At 44.4% G+C, this 21,400-nt stretch overlaps 5 protein-coding genes across 5 annotated transcripts; 2 read left to right on the top strand and 3 right to left on the bottom strand.

Annotated features, from left to right (window-relative positions):
- Positions 1–1,023: 1,023 nt before the first annotated feature.
- On the bottom strand, positions 1,024–3,147 carry H6S33_005729 (uncharacterized protein; the record flags this gene model as incomplete). Its single annotated transcript, XM_044837107.1, has 7 exons — positions 1,024–1,033; positions 1,108–1,225; positions 1,291–1,708; positions 1,779–1,860; positions 1,927–2,545; positions 2,631–2,733; positions 3,064–3,147. 7 exons carry the CDS (start codon positions 3,145–3,147, stop codon positions 1,024–1,026), a joined length of 1,434 nt encoding a protein of 477 aa, XP_044699038.1.
- A 1,620-nt stretch (positions 3,148–4,767) lies between these two features.
- On the bottom strand, positions 4,768–6,432 carry H6S33_005730 (uncharacterized protein; the record flags this gene model as incomplete). Its single annotated transcript, XM_044837108.1, has 4 exons — positions 4,768–5,861; positions 5,919–6,150; positions 6,204–6,260; positions 6,316–6,432. 4 exons carry the CDS (start codon positions 6,430–6,432, stop codon positions 4,768–4,770), a joined length of 1,500 nt encoding a protein of 499 aa, XP_044699039.1.
- A 2,676-nt stretch (positions 6,433–9,108) lies between these two features.
- On the top strand, positions 9,109–11,750 carry H6S33_005731 (uncharacterized protein; the record flags this gene model as incomplete). Its single annotated transcript, XM_044837109.1, has 6 exons — positions 9,109–9,224; positions 9,277–9,446; positions 9,518–9,594; positions 9,658–9,959; positions 10,011–10,146; positions 10,200–11,750. The coding sequence occupies 6 exons, from the start codon at positions 9,109–9,111 to the stop codon at positions 11,748–11,750; spliced, it is 2,352 nt and encodes a 783-aa protein (XP_044699040.1).
- Positions 11,751–14,831: 3,081 nt separating this feature from the next.
- On the top strand, positions 14,832–16,988 carry H6S33_005732 (uncharacterized protein; the record flags this gene model as incomplete). The annotated part of the gene is made up of 5 exons (XM_044837110.1): positions 14,832–15,065; positions 15,136–15,369; positions 15,423–15,838; positions 15,910–16,836; positions 16,901–16,988. The coding sequence occupies 5 exons, from the start codon at positions 14,832–14,834 to the stop codon at positions 16,986–16,988; spliced, it is 1,899 nt and encodes a 632-aa protein (XP_044699041.1).
- A 1,433-nt stretch (positions 16,989–18,421) lies between these two features.
- H6S33_005733 (uncharacterized protein) lies at positions 18,422–20,639 on the bottom strand (the record flags this gene model as incomplete). Its single annotated transcript, XM_044837111.1, has 7 exons — positions 18,422–18,433; positions 18,484–18,965; positions 19,032–19,102; positions 19,161–19,621; positions 19,676–19,748; positions 19,806–19,926; positions 19,982–20,639. 7 exons carry the CDS (start codon positions 20,637–20,639, stop codon positions 18,422–18,424), a joined length of 1,878 nt encoding a protein of 625 aa, XP_044699042.1.
- Between the last annotated feature and the right edge of the window lie 761 nt (positions 20,640–21,400).

The raw sequence follows: 21,400 nt of genomic DNA on the forward strand, positions 1-21,400 counted from the left end.
AGGAGCCAATTCAGTTGGCACCTAAAAAAACACCATACTAGACATCTTACCTGAAATATTAGAGTTAGCATAGCCATGCGATTATCCGCCACTGTTTTTCTTGCTTTGGAAGGGTGGGCCTGGATGGAGTGGAATGGCTTTCGAGATTCACTCCTAAATAGTCTGGCTGGCTTTGAGTAAAGACTTTAGCTTCATCATCAACATAATATAGCATCGCCTTTACGGGCTAGATGACGCGGAAGGAAATAGAAGTTTAATTGTCTTGTGCTGGGTCATAAACTATCACTCGACCAAAGCGTTGAAACTCTGATTTCTTAACATAGTAAAGCCTCGTGTCTTACTCGATTTTTATTTGATATTTCAGTATATATGTATCTCAATATATAACAAGTCTTCCACTAATCTAGTATCAGCAATTGGAGATTTCCCGAGAGCATTATTAAGTGAGGCTAAGCGGTAAAAATAATTCTAGTCTTGTAATAGTTAAAGGTAAATTATATTATGAGGGCCTTGACTAAATTCAGGTAAACTATCAAACTTCATAGACATAGGCTAGATGTAATTTAATAATGATAATAATTTCCGCCGTTATATTTTTTTCGTCCCCTATAATACTAACTCGTATGATGGCGAACCATCAGACATGCGGAGAGATCTCCTAAAATCTTATGACGCTATGTCAAGTCTTAAACAGATAAAAGGTCCCTCTTATCCTCCCCTACTGTTGCTCAAGTCCCTTACAAAGAATATATAGAAATATTCCAAACAATGGAATCAAAAAAAAGGAGTGTAACATCACTGTAAAAGACCAAAAAAATACAAGAAATGATATCCGATCTTTTATAACCTTTTTTTTAGTTTCGCCCTATATTCCTTCTCAACTATTTCGAGCGAATCCGGGTATTTTGTAACCGAAGTTACTAACTTTTAATTATAATAATGTTAAAGTAGCCTAAATTCAACCACGTGGTTAGCGATATTAAAAGAATAGAATGGATGTATCATACCAAAATGGCCAAAATTTTAGGTCCAGCTGCCAAAAATTAAATCAATAGTTAGCTAGGCCCGGGATGGAAGTTTCAAAGTAGAAGTCAATCATGATCATACCAGCGGCTGGCAAAGAAATCACTGAATCTGGATTCTCCATTCTCGGGAGCTGGAGTAGCAACCTGATCAACGGAATTACCACCTGGCAATGGATGACCATCACCATCAATGATTTCATCTTAAAAAACACAATTAGTCAAATTATTATGGATACAATCAATTGAAATAAGCTCTGGAACTTACGGGCATAGCAGCAGCGGCTTCCATAAGTGCAACCACCGTGTAACCACGCCATACAAGTTTTGGTCTTCCATTGTCCATGACGGGGAACTATGCGGAGCTCCTTCTTTCCATGAGCAAACTGGCAAGAGCGACCATAACGGCATTCCCCAATTTCATTCCAGTTACGGCACATCTCGGTCTTGTAGAGGGCATTGGTCTTCTTATTTAAGTGACGCGGCGGAAGACTAGCAGGGTTTTCAGCAGCAGGCCTTGTCGGGACCATAATCAATGGCCCATGCTGGACATTCTGAGCCATATGGGTAACACGACGGTCATTTTCGTCATACATCCCATCAAAGTGTTCACGCTGCTGTGGATTGAATCGACGGGCAGGGGAAATAGGCTGGTCATAGACTGGCTCAAGAGGCTTCTCGACGGCCTTGATCAGAGTGATAGAATGTGTCAGAAAAACATTTGAGAGATTGTTCATAAATCATGGGCAAAGTTACCGGAAACATCATCCTGACATAGCCACCGCTATTGACACGCAAGTCAGTCTTTCTGTCAGTTGCACTCTGTAACTCAAGGTCTCTACATGAAGATGTCAGCAGATGTAAAAGATTTATGGAAGAGAATTGAGGATTGGGGATATGTTACGCAGCAGATTCATTATAGGTTCTTCCTCCATTCGAAGGGTAAAACTCATTGTTTTCGCGATAAACGAAACTACTACCTCTAGCACCTTGATCACTTCCAACAGGAGAGGAACTGGCGACTGAGGATGTGGCATCAACGAAAGGGTCAGGTCTTTCCAACATCTCTGGATACACAGCGAAGTTTTGAGGGTCTGTAGGGCGGTAGTAGTCGATTTCTCCGCCACGAGCAGGAGTAGCATAGCTAGATCCTGGCTCAGACTGGGGTTGTTGCAATTGGCCATGTGTAAACATTTCGTAGTTGGTGTTAAGCGGGTAATCGTGAGTGCCACAATTGACTCCAACCTCGCGCTCCTTGACGTAGGGACCGTTCTTGAGGTAAAGTTCCTCGCGAGCCTTAACAGAAAGGCGGCTCTCGAACATCTGTCTCAAACCAATGGCAGCGTATAGATCAATTTCGGCGGGCACACGAATAGCATACAGTCCAGGGATATCAATATTGCGCACTAAACAAGCACACTGGCCATAAAATTCGATGGGCTTGTCGTGAAGAAAGAATTCGATGACGGCTCCTTCAGGGAGGTAGTAAGGCTCACCCTGGCCTGGTGGAGTGCCATCGTAGACTTATTGATGGAGAAAAGTAAGTACACAGGGGGGAGGGAAAGGGGAAAAAAAAGACAAAATGAAACATAGAAGGGACCAGCATACCATTGACCCTTGGACTCGCAGCGGGTTCGATTAGGTGAGTCTTAGGGGGGGAAGTAGGACTCGATTTAACGGGTGAATTCGAGTGATTAATCATGGCTCTGGACTGTTGCATTAAATTATGTCAGCGGAAATCCTACACAAAAACCATTCAACAAGAAAATAGTGACTGAAATGATACGAAACATTGACGGAATTTTGGTTATGACGATGTGTAGCCATCAAAACAATGAATGAATGCATAAAAAACTCTTCAACAGTCATGATCAATTGACCAAGCGGGCTCAACCAATTGCAGTCCTCTAACAAAGAGATGATAAATAGCAGCGGAAAACATAAGAAATCCACGGAGCCAGCAAAACAAGACAAAAACCACATATACACATGTAGTGGTAGAAAAAAAAACGAAAAAACGAAATGAATGACAGATTCTTACCTCAACCTGCTTCGTAGGTTCAATTTCTTCGAAAACGACCTCTTTCCGAGATGAAAGATTAAAAAAGTTTTTTCCTTCAGGCATGTTGAAACAGTCGTTTGTTTTCTTTTTTTGGTTATTTAAAAAATGGGGTTTAAAGTGGGAGAAGATCGTAGCTAGAAGAAATGATAGTGAAGAGCTTATTGCTCAACCAAAGAGAAGGTAGAATATGAAAATTTGGATATATCGTGATGGGGATGAGAGGGGAGATGAGGATGAGAAGAAGGAGAAGAAGTGATGGGGAATGGAAAAAAAGATGAGTGGGAAAGAAGTGGGGGGGCGGTGGCTATTTAACTTCTGGGTGTCTACCACAGATCACTCTGGGGTGAGTACAAAAGCGATTAGTGCCGTAAGTTGTAGTAATTTATTAGTACGTTTGTATATTGCGATATCGGGGTACTTCTTAGGCTAGTTGAAAGTATAATCCTCGTATGGTCCACCCCTCATCAAGCATTGTATTTCGTTAACTCAGCCTGGCGGTCCGCTAAGCTTGACATGAGATATACAAACATTTCCCCTGGCCCTTTCCATAGCTATTTACACATACCAATATCACTTACATTTAATTACTACTTGATGGCATGAAGGTTGGAGCAAAATACCCGACTACATGTAGCCAATGTAACGTTGAAACTTATCTAACCTGGGGTGCGGGCCATTGGACCGCATGCCTGCCCGCCGTTCAACATGCCCTATTAACATTTAGTCGTATTAGTTAAAATATGTACTCCCCTACCTAACTGCTAATTATCATACCCTATTATTATTTGGCGGTAGTACTACTACGACTATATGTATATATTGTACCTAACTCTAGCTGTTGCTAGAAGCGTAGTGCCTCCTTACCAAGTATGGGTTTTGCCCTCACAGAAGATATGTTTATTAAGATCTGCTTATGATCTTTTATTCATTTAAAGGTCCTGGTACTAGCGGATGTCTACGGGACACTACAGAAATTACAATACCCAAACCGGCGGCCTTCTCATATAATAGACATACTAGAGGCTCTGTTTCTTTATTACTCTTTCCCATCAATTCATTCATCTTCCCGCCGATCAATCTGGCCCTTTTCTAGACCCTGGTCACATCCTCATGCCCGTACAATGGAACTTTCTCCATGAATACATGAACCTATACCAAAATGATCTCACAATCACGTTGTATTCTTCTTGCTCCCATAATTATAATACGCTTGGTCAGATCTCACATGGCCACATTGCCTTTCCTATTCGGTCTTCCACAGCCTCCTACTGTAGCTAGAATTACTTCACTTTACCTGTGACAATGGAGTGGTGTGTTTTGACATGCTTTTGTACTTCTCCCTGTTTACTGAACAAGAATAGGTTCGCTCAAAAGGGTTAAAGTGAAGAATTACCCACGAGTGAGATACTATGACTGTGATATCACATATCCCATAATCTTTTCTTACGTAGAGACGAACTTGAATAGACGCCTGCTTTTTGTTTGAATTTATTGTGACCTCGACTGAAGGAGAACTCCACGAGTGATATATCATGATTCTTGGCACATGAAGACAAATTTTGAGCGTGCCAGAGATTCCCATGGTTGTTTTACTTGATAATATGACGTTAACATACATAGAAGTATATAAAAACCATATCATCAAGTCAACTAAATAGACAAGAACAGATAAGGTGAACCAGTCTAGGTGTTCCATGGAAGCGGAAAGCTACCAACCCATTCCTTAACTTCCTTTTTGAGATCTTGCACTTCCCCAACCGAGCTTCCATCCCCAACTACCTTAAAGAAATCCTTAAGCAACTTTTTCCCGCCTACTCCCTCATCAATCTTCTTTGCGATCTTCACCGCCTGATCTACAATCACCGCAACCTTTTCGAAGTCTTCCTCGCCAAAGCCTCTGGTTGTCATCGCCGGTGACCCCAATCTCAGACCACCAGGTTTAAGCGCTGAAATATCACCAGGAACAGTGTTCTTGTTGGCAGCAACGTTGACGAGTTCCAGAATACGTTCAACACGGGCACCATCAATACCCTTTGGTTTTAGGTCGACAAGAACGAGATGATTGTCAGTGCCACCAGAGACAACTTCGTAGCCATCCGCTTGAAGCTTATTGCTCAGTGCTTTTGCGTTCTTAAGCACCTGCTTTTGATAGGCCACAAACTCGGGAGTAGTAGCTTGCTTCAGTGCCACCGCAAGTGCTGTGATCGTGTGGTTGTGAGGGCCGCCCTGATGGCCAGGGAAAACGGACGCGTTGATGGGATTTTCGAGATCGTACAGTATTTGCTCACCCTTCTTATTGGTTGAGCGGACACCTTTTCGATAGAATATCATTGCTCCTCTGGGGCCACGCAGCGATTTATGACTAGTTGTGGTGACAATATCGGAGTCCAAGAATGGTGAATCCGTCACATCAGCTGCAACGAGACCAGAAATGTGTGCCATATCTGAGAGAAGATAGGCACCATATTTGGTCGATATGGCTTTCATCCTCTTATAGTCTATTATACGGGAGTATGCCGACGCACCGGCAATGATGATCTTTGGGCGATAGAGCTCTGCGAGTTTTTCAAGGTTTTCGTAGTCAATGAGACCAGTCTTCGGATCAAGACGATAGGGAAGGGTCTCAAAGTATTCAGAAATTTTGGAGATCTTCTTGGAAGGAGTCTGGTATCCGTGTGATAAATGACCACCATGAGGGAGATCAAGTCCCATGATGCGTTCATGAGGACGAAGGAGAGCAGAGTATGCATAAAGATTTGCAGGGGCTCCAGAAAGAGCTGTGTTTTGTTAGACGGCCGAAAAGAGGATTCGTCTAATAGATGATGGAATTGTACCTTGAACATTGACACCCCACTCCTCGGGATTAAGTCTGAAGGCTTCCAAAGCACGTTGCTGACATAGCCTTTCGGCCTCGTCGATAAATTCGTTTCCACCATAGTATCTAGCACCAGGATATCCCTCCGAATATTTGTTTTGCATGGGAGACCCGAGGGCCTCAAGAACTGATTGCGAGGTAAAGTTCTCTGAGGGGATCAAATTGATAAAATCTCTTTGACGAATTTTCTCCTGTTTGGCATTAGACGTCTGGTTCAATACCCAGCAGGTATTGGAGTACTAACCTTCTCGAGAATACTTGAGATAGCAGGATCTGAGTCTGCTAAAGTTGCTCTTAGGAGCTATGAGGACAAAGGACATAAGCAATTGACATCCTAAGGTAAGGATTACACTTACCTGGTCCTGAGCAGCACTAAGGTTTCCAGCACGGCGAGCAATTGATGTAGAGAACCCAGCAGAGGCATTCTTGCTGAAGGCAACAGCCTGGCGACGGAGTACTGAGCGAGCAAGCATATTAACAGCGCTCAATGGATAGAGATTGGTTGTCGAAAGTTGAAATTGAGATGAGTCAAGTGTGGGTTTTGTTTTTCTTTATGTAGGTAGATTCGTCGGCTGGCGGGGATTCGTCGGGGAATAGCTAGTAGTATTTCGGTATTACGTAGCTGTCTACCGGCTTCTCTTGACTAATTTGAACTTATTCTGGACCCTGTAGGCTCAGATAGGATTTACGTTCGGGAACGCTGGCCGTTTTACCTCAAACCCTACATTGCGTACCCCACCAACGGCCCCGAGGCAGGGTAACTCTATCGTATCATTAAAACACTCGGTAAAGCGCAATGCTTAATAAACTCCTGCTGCTGTACTTAAAACCTTATGATGGACATGCGCGTCTTCTAAAACGTGAAAATCCTCGGGGCCTCGGGGTCTTGCCTTTCTTATACATGTAGTTTCCCTACTAGCGAGACGATCTTGACGTGGCCGTATCTACTATACATAGAATACATACATGTATGTAGTTATTTTTTCACTGTTGCACATATATCAGCTATGGCAGCCGATATGTTGTATCCACATAGATAGATCCGTAGCTGCAAGGTAGCTACAGTTTCTGGCTTGGGTGGGGGAATGCGTTGGATGGGAAGTGCAACTAGCGCGGTCCCGTTGAACTTGTGTAGAGTAGGAGCTCACCGTTTCGTTCTTCCAAGTGTCGCGCGCATCTACACTGCACTACTGGTGATGATGTAGGACACATGTTTGATTGACTCTCAATGGGGCAAATGGGTGGGATGCATACGACAAGACTCTATCCTCTAGAGTACTTCTCCACGGACCATATTCATGCATCAGGCACTCCTGCAGGTACGAAAACTGTCTCGCCAGAAACTTAACCTTAAACCGCCTCCAGGCATAACCAGACCACTATTAAGCCGGGTAATCCCATCATCTGCACTCAGAATTACTTAGAGGCGCGACCAGGTGCCCAGACGCGAGCAGCGCGCGTTCAACGACCTTGCAGCAAGCCGAAAATAGGAAATATAGGGTTGTCGCTGGAACGCGCGTTTTCTTTTTGCGGAAATCTCCTAAATGACAAAGGGTCCCGATCACGGGAGCGGTGGAGATTCCTTTTCATGTGCCTCCCCAAAACAAATAATGGTCTACACTCTACCGGCCTACCTGCCCTAAATACAATACCATTTGGAAATAAGCAAGCCAAGCTGTTTACTTCAGCCGTATGGTTAATAACTACATGTAGGTAGAACAGGTAATCTTTCTACCGAAAAGGAGTAAACCCGGTAGGGCTAAAATAAGAGTAATGAGCGGCGTAGATGCGGTGCCATAGCTTGGAAGTGATAAAGTAGGCAATATGCTTGGAAAGAAAACACTGTACCACCGGAGCACATAATATCTCGGTAAACCGAGGGTCATATTTTATATCCAGCGAGCTGCTGACAGTCTAAGCATGTATGGGATGCAAATCCTCCGTCCCCTAGAATCCGGTTTCGCACAAAATCTATCTTCGCTCCACCACAAGAGTAAAAGACGCGTGGGACATGATAAAGTGCACCAGGATAATCCTTACGTCGTTGTGTACATAGGCGGCTGTTTCAGCTTCCTGCGTGACAGGTTTGTGTGTGTGAACCGTTGTATCTATGGGCAAAAACCTTCTGGCTAAGATCGGCTGCCGTGGCGAGTAGTCTGATACAGGGGTGACCAAAACAACAGGCGGTGGAGGCGGGGGGATATTTGGAAAACTAGACTGAGGCTGCTGCAGTGAGATTTGAACAAGAAACCTGCCCTGTCTGTGTGTTCTCAGTGGTGCTCGCTCTTGTTTGGGCGTTTCCTCTCCGTCCTCTCTAACACCTCCCTCTTTCTCTGTTGTTGTTGTTGTTTCCTCCTGTCAATCAATCGCACTGGCACAGGTAACTAGACTCCTTATATCCATTATTCTCCTAGCTGCTTCTCCCTATTATTCTTCTGTCTCTGATCTTCAGTCGCTAACGGTCAACCTGCCGTAGTCCCCTCCAGCGCCCCTCCTCAATTGAACCTCCCTTCAGGTCGATAGAGACATCAGTAGCAGCAACAACGATATTTGCGTCTCATAGAGTACGTACATTGCTTTTACCTGCATGCTGCACTCGCCTCTCTAGACTAAACTATAACGACCAATACCGGAACGAATAACGAGATTCACGAACAAAAATATCCTTAAAATAGACACGGACACCCGGTTCCGAAATCATTTCATTTTTCTGTCTGTGTGGGTGTGAAACGGAATCGAGGCAGGGTACGAATATACCTACAGCAAATATTTCTGTGGTGTGGCTCCAGTTACCTCCACCAAATCTACATTCCTCCTTCTCAACCTCCATTCGACTTTTTCTTGTGCCGAAGAGTTGTTTGCTGGATTAGTGTACAGCTTTCAATTCCACCCCTGATAAAGAAGAAATCCCCGGTGTGGAGCCGCAGAAACACAAACAAGGCCATTCTACGACATCACACTCCATTTAGTCTTTCCCGAGACTTATATCACCATTGTTATTAGCCATTCTAGAATCGGAATTTCGCCTGTCTACACTTCCATCTAAGGCACCATAAGAATCATATTACCGATACTAAAAAGCCAACCGGGCCAGAAGCTTCCCCACCCTTTTAACCTTGGTCCAAGCTTGGGCCTGATACCCCACAATCATGTCGGAAACGATAGCATACCTGTTAGCTCGTGCAACGACAGAGGCAGCAGCAGCAACATCCACAACAGCTGCTGCAGGCCACGGCGGGCTATCCTCGGCAGGGCGACCGCCAGTGTACATACCCCTTCCAATCACCCTCCAAGCATAAACTAACACCTCGCAACAGCTACAAAGCCGTCGGAGTTTCACTCGCAGTCGCCTCGGGGGTCTTTATCGGATGTTCATTCGTGCTCAAGAAGAAAGGTCTATTGGATGCAAACATGAAGGATGGAAAAGAGGCGGGGGAGGGATATGGGTACCTTAGAAATGGGTGGTGGTGGAGTGGAATGATCTTGAGTGTGTTTTATTCTATCTTTTTGGGGGACCAAAAGAAAGAAGCCAGGTTACTGATATGGTCGTGATGGTAGTGATTATTGGAGAAATTTGTAATTTCTGTGCTTACGCTTTCGTTGAAGCTATCCTGGTCACGCCTTTGGGTGCTCTTGTAGGATCTCTTCTTCTCACGATTGTGCCACTATTAATTTTTGCTAACTCACTGGGGTATCAGTCTGTCGTCATAACTGCCATTCTTTCGTCCATGTTCCTAAATGAGCGGCTTTCATTTATCGGTAAAATAGGTTGTTTCATGTGTATAGTGGGCTCTATAGTAATCGTCATAAATGCACCCGAACAATCTTCCGTATCGACAATCCAGGATATGAAAGGATTCATTCTCTCGCCTGGGTTTCTGTCGTATGCAGGTGTTGTTATAGTGGGATGTGTAGGGATAGTAATATGGATTGCACCAAAATACGGTCAAAAGAGTATGATGGTATATATTAGTGTCTGCTCATTGATAGGAGGCCTCAGGTAAGCCACATTCAAGTGAGGGGAAGAGTAGGTGCTGACAAAATGATGCAGTGTTGTTGCAACACAAGGGCTTGGTGCTGCAGTAGTAACACAAATCTCAGGAACACCCCAGTTCAATCAATGGTTCCTTTATGTCCTATTTGTGTTTATTGTTATAACACTAGTCGTGGAGATTATTTATCTCAATGTAAGCAGTTCACCCCTACCTCCTGGAAGTCTTAATTACTAAAAGAATTATAGAAAGCGTTGAATATCTTCAATGCTGCGCTCGTAACGCCGACCTATTACGTGTTCTTTACTAGCTCCACGATTGTAACAAGTGCAGTCCTATTCCGCGGTTTTAAGGGAACCCCTAGCTCCATTGCCACTGTTGTAATGGGGTTCCTTCAAATTTGTGCCGGCGTAGTTCTCCTCCAGCTCTCCAAGAGTGCCAAGAATGTACCTGACACTGAAATCTTTCGAGGAGACCTCGACCAAGTCCGCACGGTTGCCGAGCAATCCGAGCCTGAATCAGAACCAAAAGCAGATGCAATTCGTGGTACTGCTGCAATTATCCGTCGTATTTCTGTTGCAAGACAGAAGATGGAGCAAGAGGAGGCGAAAAGGATTAGGGAAGAAAGGTTAAAGGATATGCTAAATGTACCATTGCACGATGGGGAAATGGTAGAATGGGATGGTGTGCAAAGGAGGGTTACCTGGAGTGGTAGTTCGGGAGATGGGCCAAGAAGAAGGAATACCACCAGCGGGCCTCACCCCCCATTAGGGATGAGTAGGATGCCTGATTTGGAGGAGGGGACAGAGGGGGAGTTTTCTCCCGTTGTGGCAAATAGGAGGAGGAGCATGAGCGTTGATGAAGCTATGAGACGACAAATTTACGACATCGAGGCTGAGACTGAAGAAATACACCCACAAAGCTTTGTTGGAAGAGTCAGGAACTTATTTGTCCCTCGCCCACGAAGTAAAGCGAGTCTCCGGGATGAGACGGATGTTGTAATAGCTGTCACCTCGCCTCACCGAGACATCACAGATCAGGGTTTGCCGCCGCCCTCTCAAGGGCGTGCCTACGGTGATCTTTCCGCGCCACTGCCTTTGAGAGAGTTTTCAGGCGATTACCATCATCAAATGGGCTCGAAATCATCGCCACAGATGACCATTACACCCTCAGAAGGGGAATTTTCCTACCGTGACTTCGCGTCAGAATCACCTCCTCCGCTGCCAAAACACGGGGTGAAGAGAACTGTCGATGCTGGGAGCGACTACACTGCTATTCCCCCGAGAGCCCCTCGCTCTGCACCAGGACATATGAATAGTCCTGTGGTACGGCCGATGCTTACACCGACAACCCCACAAACCCCACATAGCGCTCATAGTACCGATTCAGGATTGCGACCAGATAGTGCAGATCACACCTCACGGAGACAATTTAGTTTCCAGTCTGTGTTTGGCAGACATTCGCGATCCCACTCTCGGGATAGTCATGGCGAAGGGGCCTCTGATGTCCCTCTTCCGCTCCCTCATGCACACTCGCATCTATCACATCCTCATCTCCCGGCTAGACTGCACGGGCTACGCAGAAAGAGCATAAGTGGTATCCAGGACAAAGGCATATCAAAGACGGAAGAGGAGAGTTTAGGTTTGGTTAAAGGCGATAGCAGAGCAAGTACATTGGACTACGATAAAGAAACGGGCAGGTATGTTGAGAGCGACGATTCAGAGGAGGAAAGAGAGCGGGAGAGGCTACGCAGAAAAGAGTGGGGAGGCGGTGGAGATAGCAAAAGAGGAGGTATGTAAGTGACTAAAGATGTTTGAGTATCCATGCTTGTAAAGTGGATAGGGTAATGTTTTAGTTCTTTGTATGTTTTTCTTTCTTTCTTTCTTCCTATTTTCCCACGGGTTCATTTTTACCTTGATATATATTGGGTGCGGGCACGATTGGCATGACATTTGATTACGACTCTCATAATTTTTTTTTTTGGTCAATTGGCAATAAGTTGTGGGAATTTTTTTTTTGTCTAAATAAAATGGTATCTGGGTGGGAGAATTCGGGGGTCATATCATATGTTCTTTCTATTTTTGATACATGGACACTAGTTTTCCATTTTAATTCTCTCTCTCTGGTTTCTGCTTTCCTTTCTCATTTCCCCTGCAAAAGCATACACATAAAGACAATACCAAGCAGACCTTCGGGGGTTCCTTTTCCTTTTTTTTAAAAAGAGCATTTTTAGAGATTCGACGAGTTTTTCGATTGAGTAGTTTTGTACGTCATGAGTAATTGGCAGTTATAGAGGCCTATACTAGCTAAGCAATGAAGTACACCTCAATTTTCGTCATATGCAGGTTGGAAAGGATTGAATTTTAAACTACTATTTACAGAGAAATAGTTAGACTGTATCTATCCCAAATAATATTTTTGTTCTCCAGTAAACTTGATGCTGGCCGGAAAAGTCGATTGACACCGATCTCCTTGCAATTACTTTAGTGGCATTCTAGCCGCAGGGTCTGGAGCGTTTAGTGGTGATATTACCTGCATCACCAGTTATGATTCGGTTTGTGTAGTGCCACGTGGGCTCTTAGTATTATAGGCCGGAAATCGCCCCTGACCAGAACAGACCTTGACTACATGTAGATACATGTACATACAGAACAGACCTTTCTATTTATAAAGTATAGCTCCTCACGATTCTACACTAGTGCTTTTCATCTAATCCGTGGTAGACCTTCTTTCGCTTTTGGCTTGTATATTAATTCCAAAGATACTCGATAGCCGAACAAAGGTACAGAAATTATACATTCAATTATCTAGAAGGTGGAAGGGCGAGTCAAATCACAGCCTATGGAATTGAAAGCAAAATTGAGGAACTTGATATGTCTAAAATCCAAACCATCCACTAGGCCTCCGAAGTTTTATAATTTATGATGCGTAGCTCGATCTCAGCCCTTTTTCCGATACTTGCCACGCAGAATACATATAGCTAGGAAAGGAGGCCAAATAAAATCAGCACTAGCCGTATAGAGAAAGCGTTCTAGCTAAATAAGCGGTGGGGGTTTGGAATTGTAAAATATCTAAGACTAACCACCACCATAAGCCTAAAGGGAATGTATTGGACAATTATAAAGAACTCCAGCAATCTTGAGACCACCGCGTGAGGAAGTAAAGTAATGAGAACAAATAACCGAATAAGTAGTGAGATAATGATATCGAAGGTGCGGTTTCCGCAAATACCCAACAAACCCCGTTTATGAGTTTCTCATCTGTGGCCTTGAAGTTCACTCCACAGAAAATCTCCTATCAATGTAAATATGTGTAAGCTGGACCCCAATCTTCGTTGGGGGGTAAGGTCGTGTTGGTCTGATGTGATGGAGGAGGGCCGGGGGATAGGTTTCTCATTTACGATGTTTGAGTGATGGCAATGTGATTAGTGATCTAATTAGCTAACACGGGGGAATGATATCAGGAGTCAACTAGCTATTATAAGGGCAGTGTTGAAGGTTTAAACTGTTTACCATGCGTCACGTCAAATAATGAATGTTACCTCAACTATACGACCTTAACGCTGTCAATATACCCCTTCAAGAGAAGCTAGGAAGGCTTTCATTGCGAAGTTTCGGCACGACTCAAATTTGCCAAGACGTAAATACATGTACACCAGTGCTACAAATTCGAGGTTATGAGCTTCTTCCGTTACGTGCTAACACAGTTACCCCTTCCTCTGTTTTCAAGGTACGAATAGTGGGCAGCAGTATTACTGCATCAAGATTCGTGCTGTTGCTAACACCACTTTAATTCGGTATCACTATCACCTCTCTAGACCTCGCCGTGAAGCGCTGTGACCTGTATCAACCTCTTCCAGGAGTTCTGATTTCCTGCATGGGACTTTTAATGGTCATATTAAACACCCCGATTATTATCTTGTAATTATGGTTTGTATGGTGATTGAAAAGAGTGGTTTGTCGTGGGTTTCAATTGCTTCATGACGTCTATGAGCTCTAGGTCCCTGTAGTCTGTCAATGTACCACAGAGGTACGTGTAGTTAGCAAGCTATATGTATGCAACTACAACATGTAGGTACATGGGTATTCGTACGTCTGTAAACTCAAATCTTGAATCGATATGATAATATAGCTGTCCAAAAATACATGTAGTACCATCGAGTGCGGGAGCTGTTCAGTTCGTCATGAGAATACCTATTGCAGATTCCTGGCTGGGCAGGGGAGTTTCCTGGAGCTGCCAAGCCTGGAACCTCGTCATCCGCTCCGCCCCACCAAGAGGTTTAATGTGTAAAGCGGCAAGCTGACTCAAAGGTGCAAGAGGTGAGCATAACGAACTCATAGGTTCTGAAATCGGGGTTTCCTATCGGTAAATCAATAGAGAATACATTAATCTCAAAGATGGGCACGAAACCAGTCGCAGAATGGTTCTGTAGATTCAGACCCTGGCAGAGGGATGTGGCTCGGGAAATGAGATGAGCGGCGAAGCAGCAGTGACAGGATCTGGAGGGGCAAGGAAAACGTCACCGAGCTGCCCTATCCAACCCGACCCGTCGTAAGAACACAATCCCTTAACACCTCACCATTGACACCTTCAACTCCGCCCATCACGACGCAACGTACTCAGTTCAGAATCCGCGCAAGCTTGCTTGGTGTTCTTTGCTCTGTCCGCGTAAGTCTTTCCTTGGATTCCGTCCTGATAAATTTGGGGTTCCTCTCAACTATTGTATGCCCCATCCATCTGTATCCTTCTGGACGCGACCTGACTTTAAACTTTCAGCCCCTCATCAGTACCCCGCCTCCCCTTATTGACACAACAAACAACAAACAACAACCCATAATCTGTGATACCCAACAGCTCCTCTCTGGAGAAAGGTACCGAAAATGAATGTTTTCAAGCTAGCCAGGAAATACCCCGATCTCGGGCAGGAGGGTGTAATGAAACTCCAGGATACGTTTCTTCGTACAGATACCGAGGAACGAGGTTACCTCGATGAGGCAACCGCGATCAAGGCTGCTCAAGACCTCGAACGGAAATCTTACGATGTTGTCAGAGCTACATTGAAGCAAGTGGAGCTGGACAGTAGTAGAAGAGTGGAACTTGATGATTTTGTGGATGTAAGTAGTTCTACCTCGCGAGCATCTAATCATGACCTTGCGTTCGTTTTTACTGATATCGATATCACAGCTCATTGCCAAACTTCGCATTAATGACTCAGCGAAACCTGCCGGCCCTCAGGTTTCACATGCCAGAACTGGGTCCAAAGGTGGTGGACAGATCAAGATGGGAGGCTCAACTGGATCTTCAACTCATACAATCAATGAAGATGAGAGATCAGAATTCACAAGGCATATAAATGCTGTTTTGGCGGGGGATACAGACATTGGCGATCGTTTGCCCTTTGACACTGATACATTTCAGGTTTGTTGAAATCGGCGCCATTTAGTGATGACCATGACTAAAAAGGTGTATAGATGTTTGATGAATGTAAAGATGGTCTTGTGCTTGCTAAGCTTATCAATGACTCCGTCCCTGACACGATCGATGAGCGTGTTCTTAACCGTACCAATGCACGCACCAAAAAGCTCAACCAGTTTCATATGACTGAAAACAACAACATTGTCATCAACTCTGCTAAGGCTATTGGATGCTCTGTCGTCAATATTGGGTCTGGTGATATCATTGAGGTCAAGGAGCATTTGATTCTCGGATTGATCTGGCAAGTGATTAGAAGAGGTCTCTTGGGAAAGATTGATATCAAATTACACCCGGAGCTCTATAGGTTGCTGGAGGATGATGAGACTCTTGAACAGTTTTTGAGACTGCCACCAGAACAGATTCTCCTGAGGTGGTTCAACTACCATCTTAAAGCAGCGAAATGGGAGAGGAGGTATGAAGTTCGAGACATTTCTACGTTTCTTTTGAGATTGGCTTTAGTCTAACGAGTATTCCATGTTACAGGGTTACGAACTTCAGCAAAGACGTCTCAGATGCCGAGAATTATACTGTGCTCCTGAATCAGCTTGCCCCGGAGGAGTGCTCGCGGAATCCCCTACAAACTCGTGATCTCCTACAACGCGCTGAACAGGTACTCGAGAATGCCGACAAACTTGGTTGCCGCAAGTTCTTGACCCCGAAATCTCTTATTGCTGGTAACCCTAAACTTAACTTGGCTTTTGTGGCTCATCTCTTCAACACCCACCCCGGCCTTGATGCTATTACCGAGGAGGAAATGCTTGAAGTTGAAGATTTTGATGCCGAGGGCGAACGTGAAGCTCGTGTCTTTACTCTGTGGCTGAATTCTCTTGACGTTCAGCCTGCGGTCAACTCGCTCTTTGACGACCTCCGGGACGGAACTATTCTTCTTCAAGCATACGATAAAGTTATCCCAGGCTCAGTCAACTGGCGTCATGTGAACAAAGCTCCAGCACATGGAGGAGAACTTATGCGATTTAAGGCCGTCGAAAATACCAACTACGCCGTGGAGCTTGGCAAGAACAATCGATTCTCGCTTGTCGGAATACAGGGCGCAGACATCACGGATGGGCAACGAACATTGACACTTGCGATCACTTGGCAGCTTATGAGACGTGATATCACTCGCACCTTGCACGGCCTTGCGCAAAAGGTTGGCGTTAGTGAGATCACAGATTCTTACATGCTCAAGTGGGCCAATGATATGGCGCGTAAGGGTGGCAAAGCCGGTAACATCAGGAGCTTCAAGGACCCAAGCATGGGGACTGGTGTGTTTTTGCTTGATGTCCTGAATGGAATGAAGAGTAATTATGTCGATTACTCGCTTGTCACGGACGGGAGGACCGATGAGAATGCATACCTGAACGCGAAGCTGAGTATCTCTATTGCAAGAAAGATGGGCGCTACTATCTGGTATTTATCTCACCTTAATTGCCTTTTTTATAGCTGAAGAACGGACCTAACATCTTTTATATAGGCTTGTCCCCGAGGACATTGTTGCTGTTCGTTCGAGGTTGATTGTCACTTTCTTGGGTAGTTTGATGGCTACTTACGAAACCCTCTAAACACCTAATGTTTACTGCCGCTTGCTCTCAATATGTTGTTTAAGAATTTGCTTTTTCCTTCAAAAGGTTTGATGGAATAGCAGTTTTGTCTACATTGCTTATTATGATTGACCTGGACTATTGCTCTTCTTGCTATTACCAAAAATACTTACCCATTTCATTTTCAAATATTTATCTGTTGGGGCGGTTGTATTTGCGCCTGTTTATTCCGTTCAGTGCATGGTGATGTATGTAAAATTGAGGACCTCCCGAGTGACTGTTTGTGGCCATGAGTTACCCCATATTTAATCACGATTACATATAGCTTGGCTAGTACCGCAATAGCTCTGGAATCATTTGCAAATGGCTACATATATTTTCCCGCAGCACTACTCGCCAAAAAATAGTCTGTGGATGAATAAAGTACATAGTACTGTATGCAACGCAACCACTGTCAGGTACTTAATTCATCCACAGACTTTTATCTTTTTTGGCGAGTAATAATGCATGCGAGGAGGGCTTCGTACCAATTAAGGAAAGGAGAGGGTCTAACCGAGTGATATTATGTGAAGGTCTCGGCAAGACAACGCTATATGTGGTTTCCTGAACACGACTAGGTGAAAGTAAAAATGAGTGGAGTGTATAAGTGGTCAACTAACCTTTTCCATTTTATCTATATCCGAACAGTAAATATACAGTGATTTTCGGCTTAATAGTTAACCACATTCCAGTGCCCGCCTTACCATCAGTGGAAAGGGTGCTTTGGTATTGATATTAGTAGATTCTAGTTTACACGTTAAGTTCTAGGAGAAGCTGAAAGCGAGATTTTGGATCTCAGAATCTAGCTAATATAACAGCTGTATATGATAGGTAAGGCTGGGAAACTCTCTAGCCCATGGATCTTCCAATAAGATGGGGAACCGCTGGCATGTGATTGTATGCTTGTTTTAGAACCAACAAAAAGAAAGCTGCCAAAGTGAGGGAGAGTTATGTTTACCAAGATCACAGCAAGGGCTCGTGCACGATCCTCGAGGTTATATCTAGTAGGATGTGATGGAAGACAACATCTACCCATCGGTGAACTTTGACCATGTAGTACGACGGTACTGCAGAAATAACACTGGAAGCCACTCGATATTGATAAAATAATGATAACAAGACCTATAATCTATTAACCGGGTCCACATGACAATTATCGACCTTTCTGTGGAGGATATCCCGGTACTTTAATAATTATCTAAAAAAAAAAAAAAGTGACTTCTAAACACCTACTATCACTCGATACCCTTCCATACAAAATAAGATAATTGGTATAGCCGACACTAGCACTATTTCGTGGCCGTGTAATACCTTTTCGTAACAGTAGAATGAATGGAGGGTATTAAGAAGTACTAAAAGATTAAATAGAAAATATGTCAAAGTAGAAAGTAAGGTCGTGAACAAAATGAGAATAGTCAAGCAACACGCTTCAAAAACGCCTCAAGCGCTTTCGGAGAATACCGTGAACGTTTGTTACCTGACCAGCAGATTCCTTCTCGCCCATCGTCCATTTCGGTTTGTCTTCCCCTCTTTTTGATGGACATACATTTACCTCAAGTAGAGAGGGTGTATCGATTGTCTTCGAACCAAAACCCGAAAAAGGTGTTTCTATCGTCCTAGGGCTCGAACTGGAGGGCGAATGGATCTGAGATACACCAATGCTAGCGTCGAAGTAGCCTTTATATTCCGGCGAGGCAAATCTATCACTACAGCCTTGATTGTACACGTATGGCTTTGCAATCATATCCAGAAGGCCATTGGTGATTTCCGAATCTTCCGTCAGAGGCATACCATACAAGCCATGCTGGTCCGGGTCGTGGAAAGAGGCTACCGACTGTCTCCAATCGAACGGGGGATGTGATACTCTATCTAAAGGCGAATAAACCTTATCTCTCTCCTCAACAGCCTCCCTGAAAGGAGCTAAAATCTTCAGATAACACCGAGACACTTCATCTACTTCTGCAGAAACTTCAATAGCTGCAATACATTTCGCTGCATCAAAAAGGTCGTTCTGGTAGCTCATACGAGGTTCCCCAAGCATTTTCTTATGCGCGGCAGAGAAGAGCAAGATGACGCTTGCATTGAATGAAGAGCATCTGTCCTCGTCGGGTTAATAATCAAAGTTCCACTAGAAGTAAGCCGGGGAGGTCAAACATTGCCAACCAGCACTTTTTGAACAGACCGCCGTCCCATTCAGCATAGAGAAGCGCAAGAATCCCAGCAGTTTGTTTCGCGGCCGAAATGCACACACTGACGTAGGGCATGGAATCCTTTAGGGTGCCATCTACATAGCTGACCTTTCCACCCAGTACTCCAACCATGACTCTTCGTGTTAAAAGAATGATAGTCGAAAGATACATTATGTGAATCGTGAACACTGTCGTCCTCTCTCCTGGACCCACATCGGATCCAAGCATACTTGCAAGTCTCATCGAGTCAGGGAGATCATCAAACCAACCCTCTAATTCCAGCATGAATTCCCGTACAACTGAAAGGCTCACGGTTGAAGGAGCGAACACGTCCTTGAGGATTTTGGCGTTTAATATCCCGATCTTGAGAAGCTCGACTTGAATAGCATTGCGCTTGACAGGCCCTTGATTATCAAGTGCTTTTTCCTACATAAATAAATCAATATAGGCAAAAGCGGGGCAGGCTTTTATGGATCGTACCGATTCAGAAAGATCGACATTGTTGCATCTAAGGCTGTAGACCGGGATACGACCTAAAGATGCGGCTATCCAGCTGAAAAAATACTGTCAGAAGGTCCTTTAAGCTCGAGACTAGAAAAGCGAATCAAACCTTTCGAAAAATACCAAGGTTCTCCATAACCTTCTAAGTCCGACCCAGCACTTGAGTGATATGTTCTCAGGCTTTTGGGTGTATTGAAGACCTCTCGAGTATCCAATCTGCAGGGCATTTCCTGTTCGCTTGCTTTAGAAAAGGAGCACTTAATCCTCCCGCTTGTGAAAACTAACCAATATAGCTATAACTTGATATCCGCTTCTCAGACATCAAAAACAATGAGCACAGTCCAAGTATCCTCATCCCTCTCAAATCATCCTCCTCCAAACAATCATCCAAATGTGCCTTGGTGGTATTGAAATAGCAATGTATGGTCTCGGTAGGAACTCGCTCTTCCCATTGAGATCCCACTGCAGCTGCAGCAAAGAGCTCACATAGGTCTGATGAAGAAGAGCTTCCAGAGTACACATTTTCCAGTAGCTCTCTCGCCTCATCTTCGTGGGTGAAGTGCAAGTGCAGAGAGGCCGATTGTATTTGAAATAACCCTTCAATGGCCATCAATGTTGTCTCGTAAGGCGGTAGGTTATCATGGGTAAATATCTTGAAAGTCTGAGTTGATTGCCACTTGAATTCATCGTTTGATTTGGGCCGGAAGTTCTCCGGAAGAAGTCCCACCAGTTCTTTAGATAGAGAGAACTCGGAGGATTCGGTCAGAGGGTTTAGGTTCTCGGGTGTCTTTGTACTGATCATACTGTGTTCTGAAATTTTTGAACAAGGTTCGGGATCATTTAAGCTTTTTGAAGGCGAGGTTTTCGACAGTGATTCCCTCTGCACTAAGGTCCGTGGAGCTTCATTGCAGATCCGCAGAATTGAGGTAGGGACTTTGACCATCTTAGTGAGATGGGCCCTTGAGGTCACTTCCTCAAGTCTCCGCTAACCAGAATGTGGGGCAGGGCAGAAATTTATGGCGGGATAGATAAGGTATCTGGAGCTAGATCAAAAAAGTTAAGATCCAGACTAAAGGTTGGGTAGACTCCCATTTTCCGCGGGCAAGGGAAAAGCTCACTTGAAGTAGATGAAATGCGCAGATTAACTTTTCAATATTTTAGTGGAGAGATGCAATGATGTCACTGTGACAGGCTGAGATTCGGGTGCCCTTTTGGCACAGGGCAAATTTACTGGATGAGGGTTTTCTTTTGGCCCAGATAGGGTCAGCAGCGAGAAACCCCGACCCGCCAGCGAGATGATCCAATCACAGCTTCAACAAACATTAAGACGGGGGCAAATCTCGCCAGCCGTCCTTAGCGGTGTGTACTATGGGTAAGTTTACCATTAAACGGGGTGGTTCTCGAGTTATTACTGGGAACAGAAGCTTTTTTTTAGTCGGTTGCAACTTTCATTATCTTCCCATACAAAAATCGCCAAGATAAAATGTACATACACGTACATATGATGTCTCGCGAATATGCTTGGTAATATCGGCTGCTAGGCCAGATTCATGTAATTGATACTAAAGAGAACGCATCCCAGACTTACCATCCCTGACTTTGAATAACTGTTTGCTCCGACTTGGCAGCTTGTCAAATGTTGCAACGGTGGTGCGTTTACTACATACATAAGGTGACAGAACACCCAAATCCTTACAACACACA

The sequence above is a fragment of the Morchella sextelata genome (assembly GCF_020137385.1).
Source record: "Morchella sextelata strain SCLS chromosome Unknown scls_2, whole genome shotgun sequence".
NCBI classification, from domain to species: Eukaryota; Fungi; Ascomycota; class Pezizomycetes; order Pezizales; family Morchellaceae; genus Morchella; species Morchella sextelata.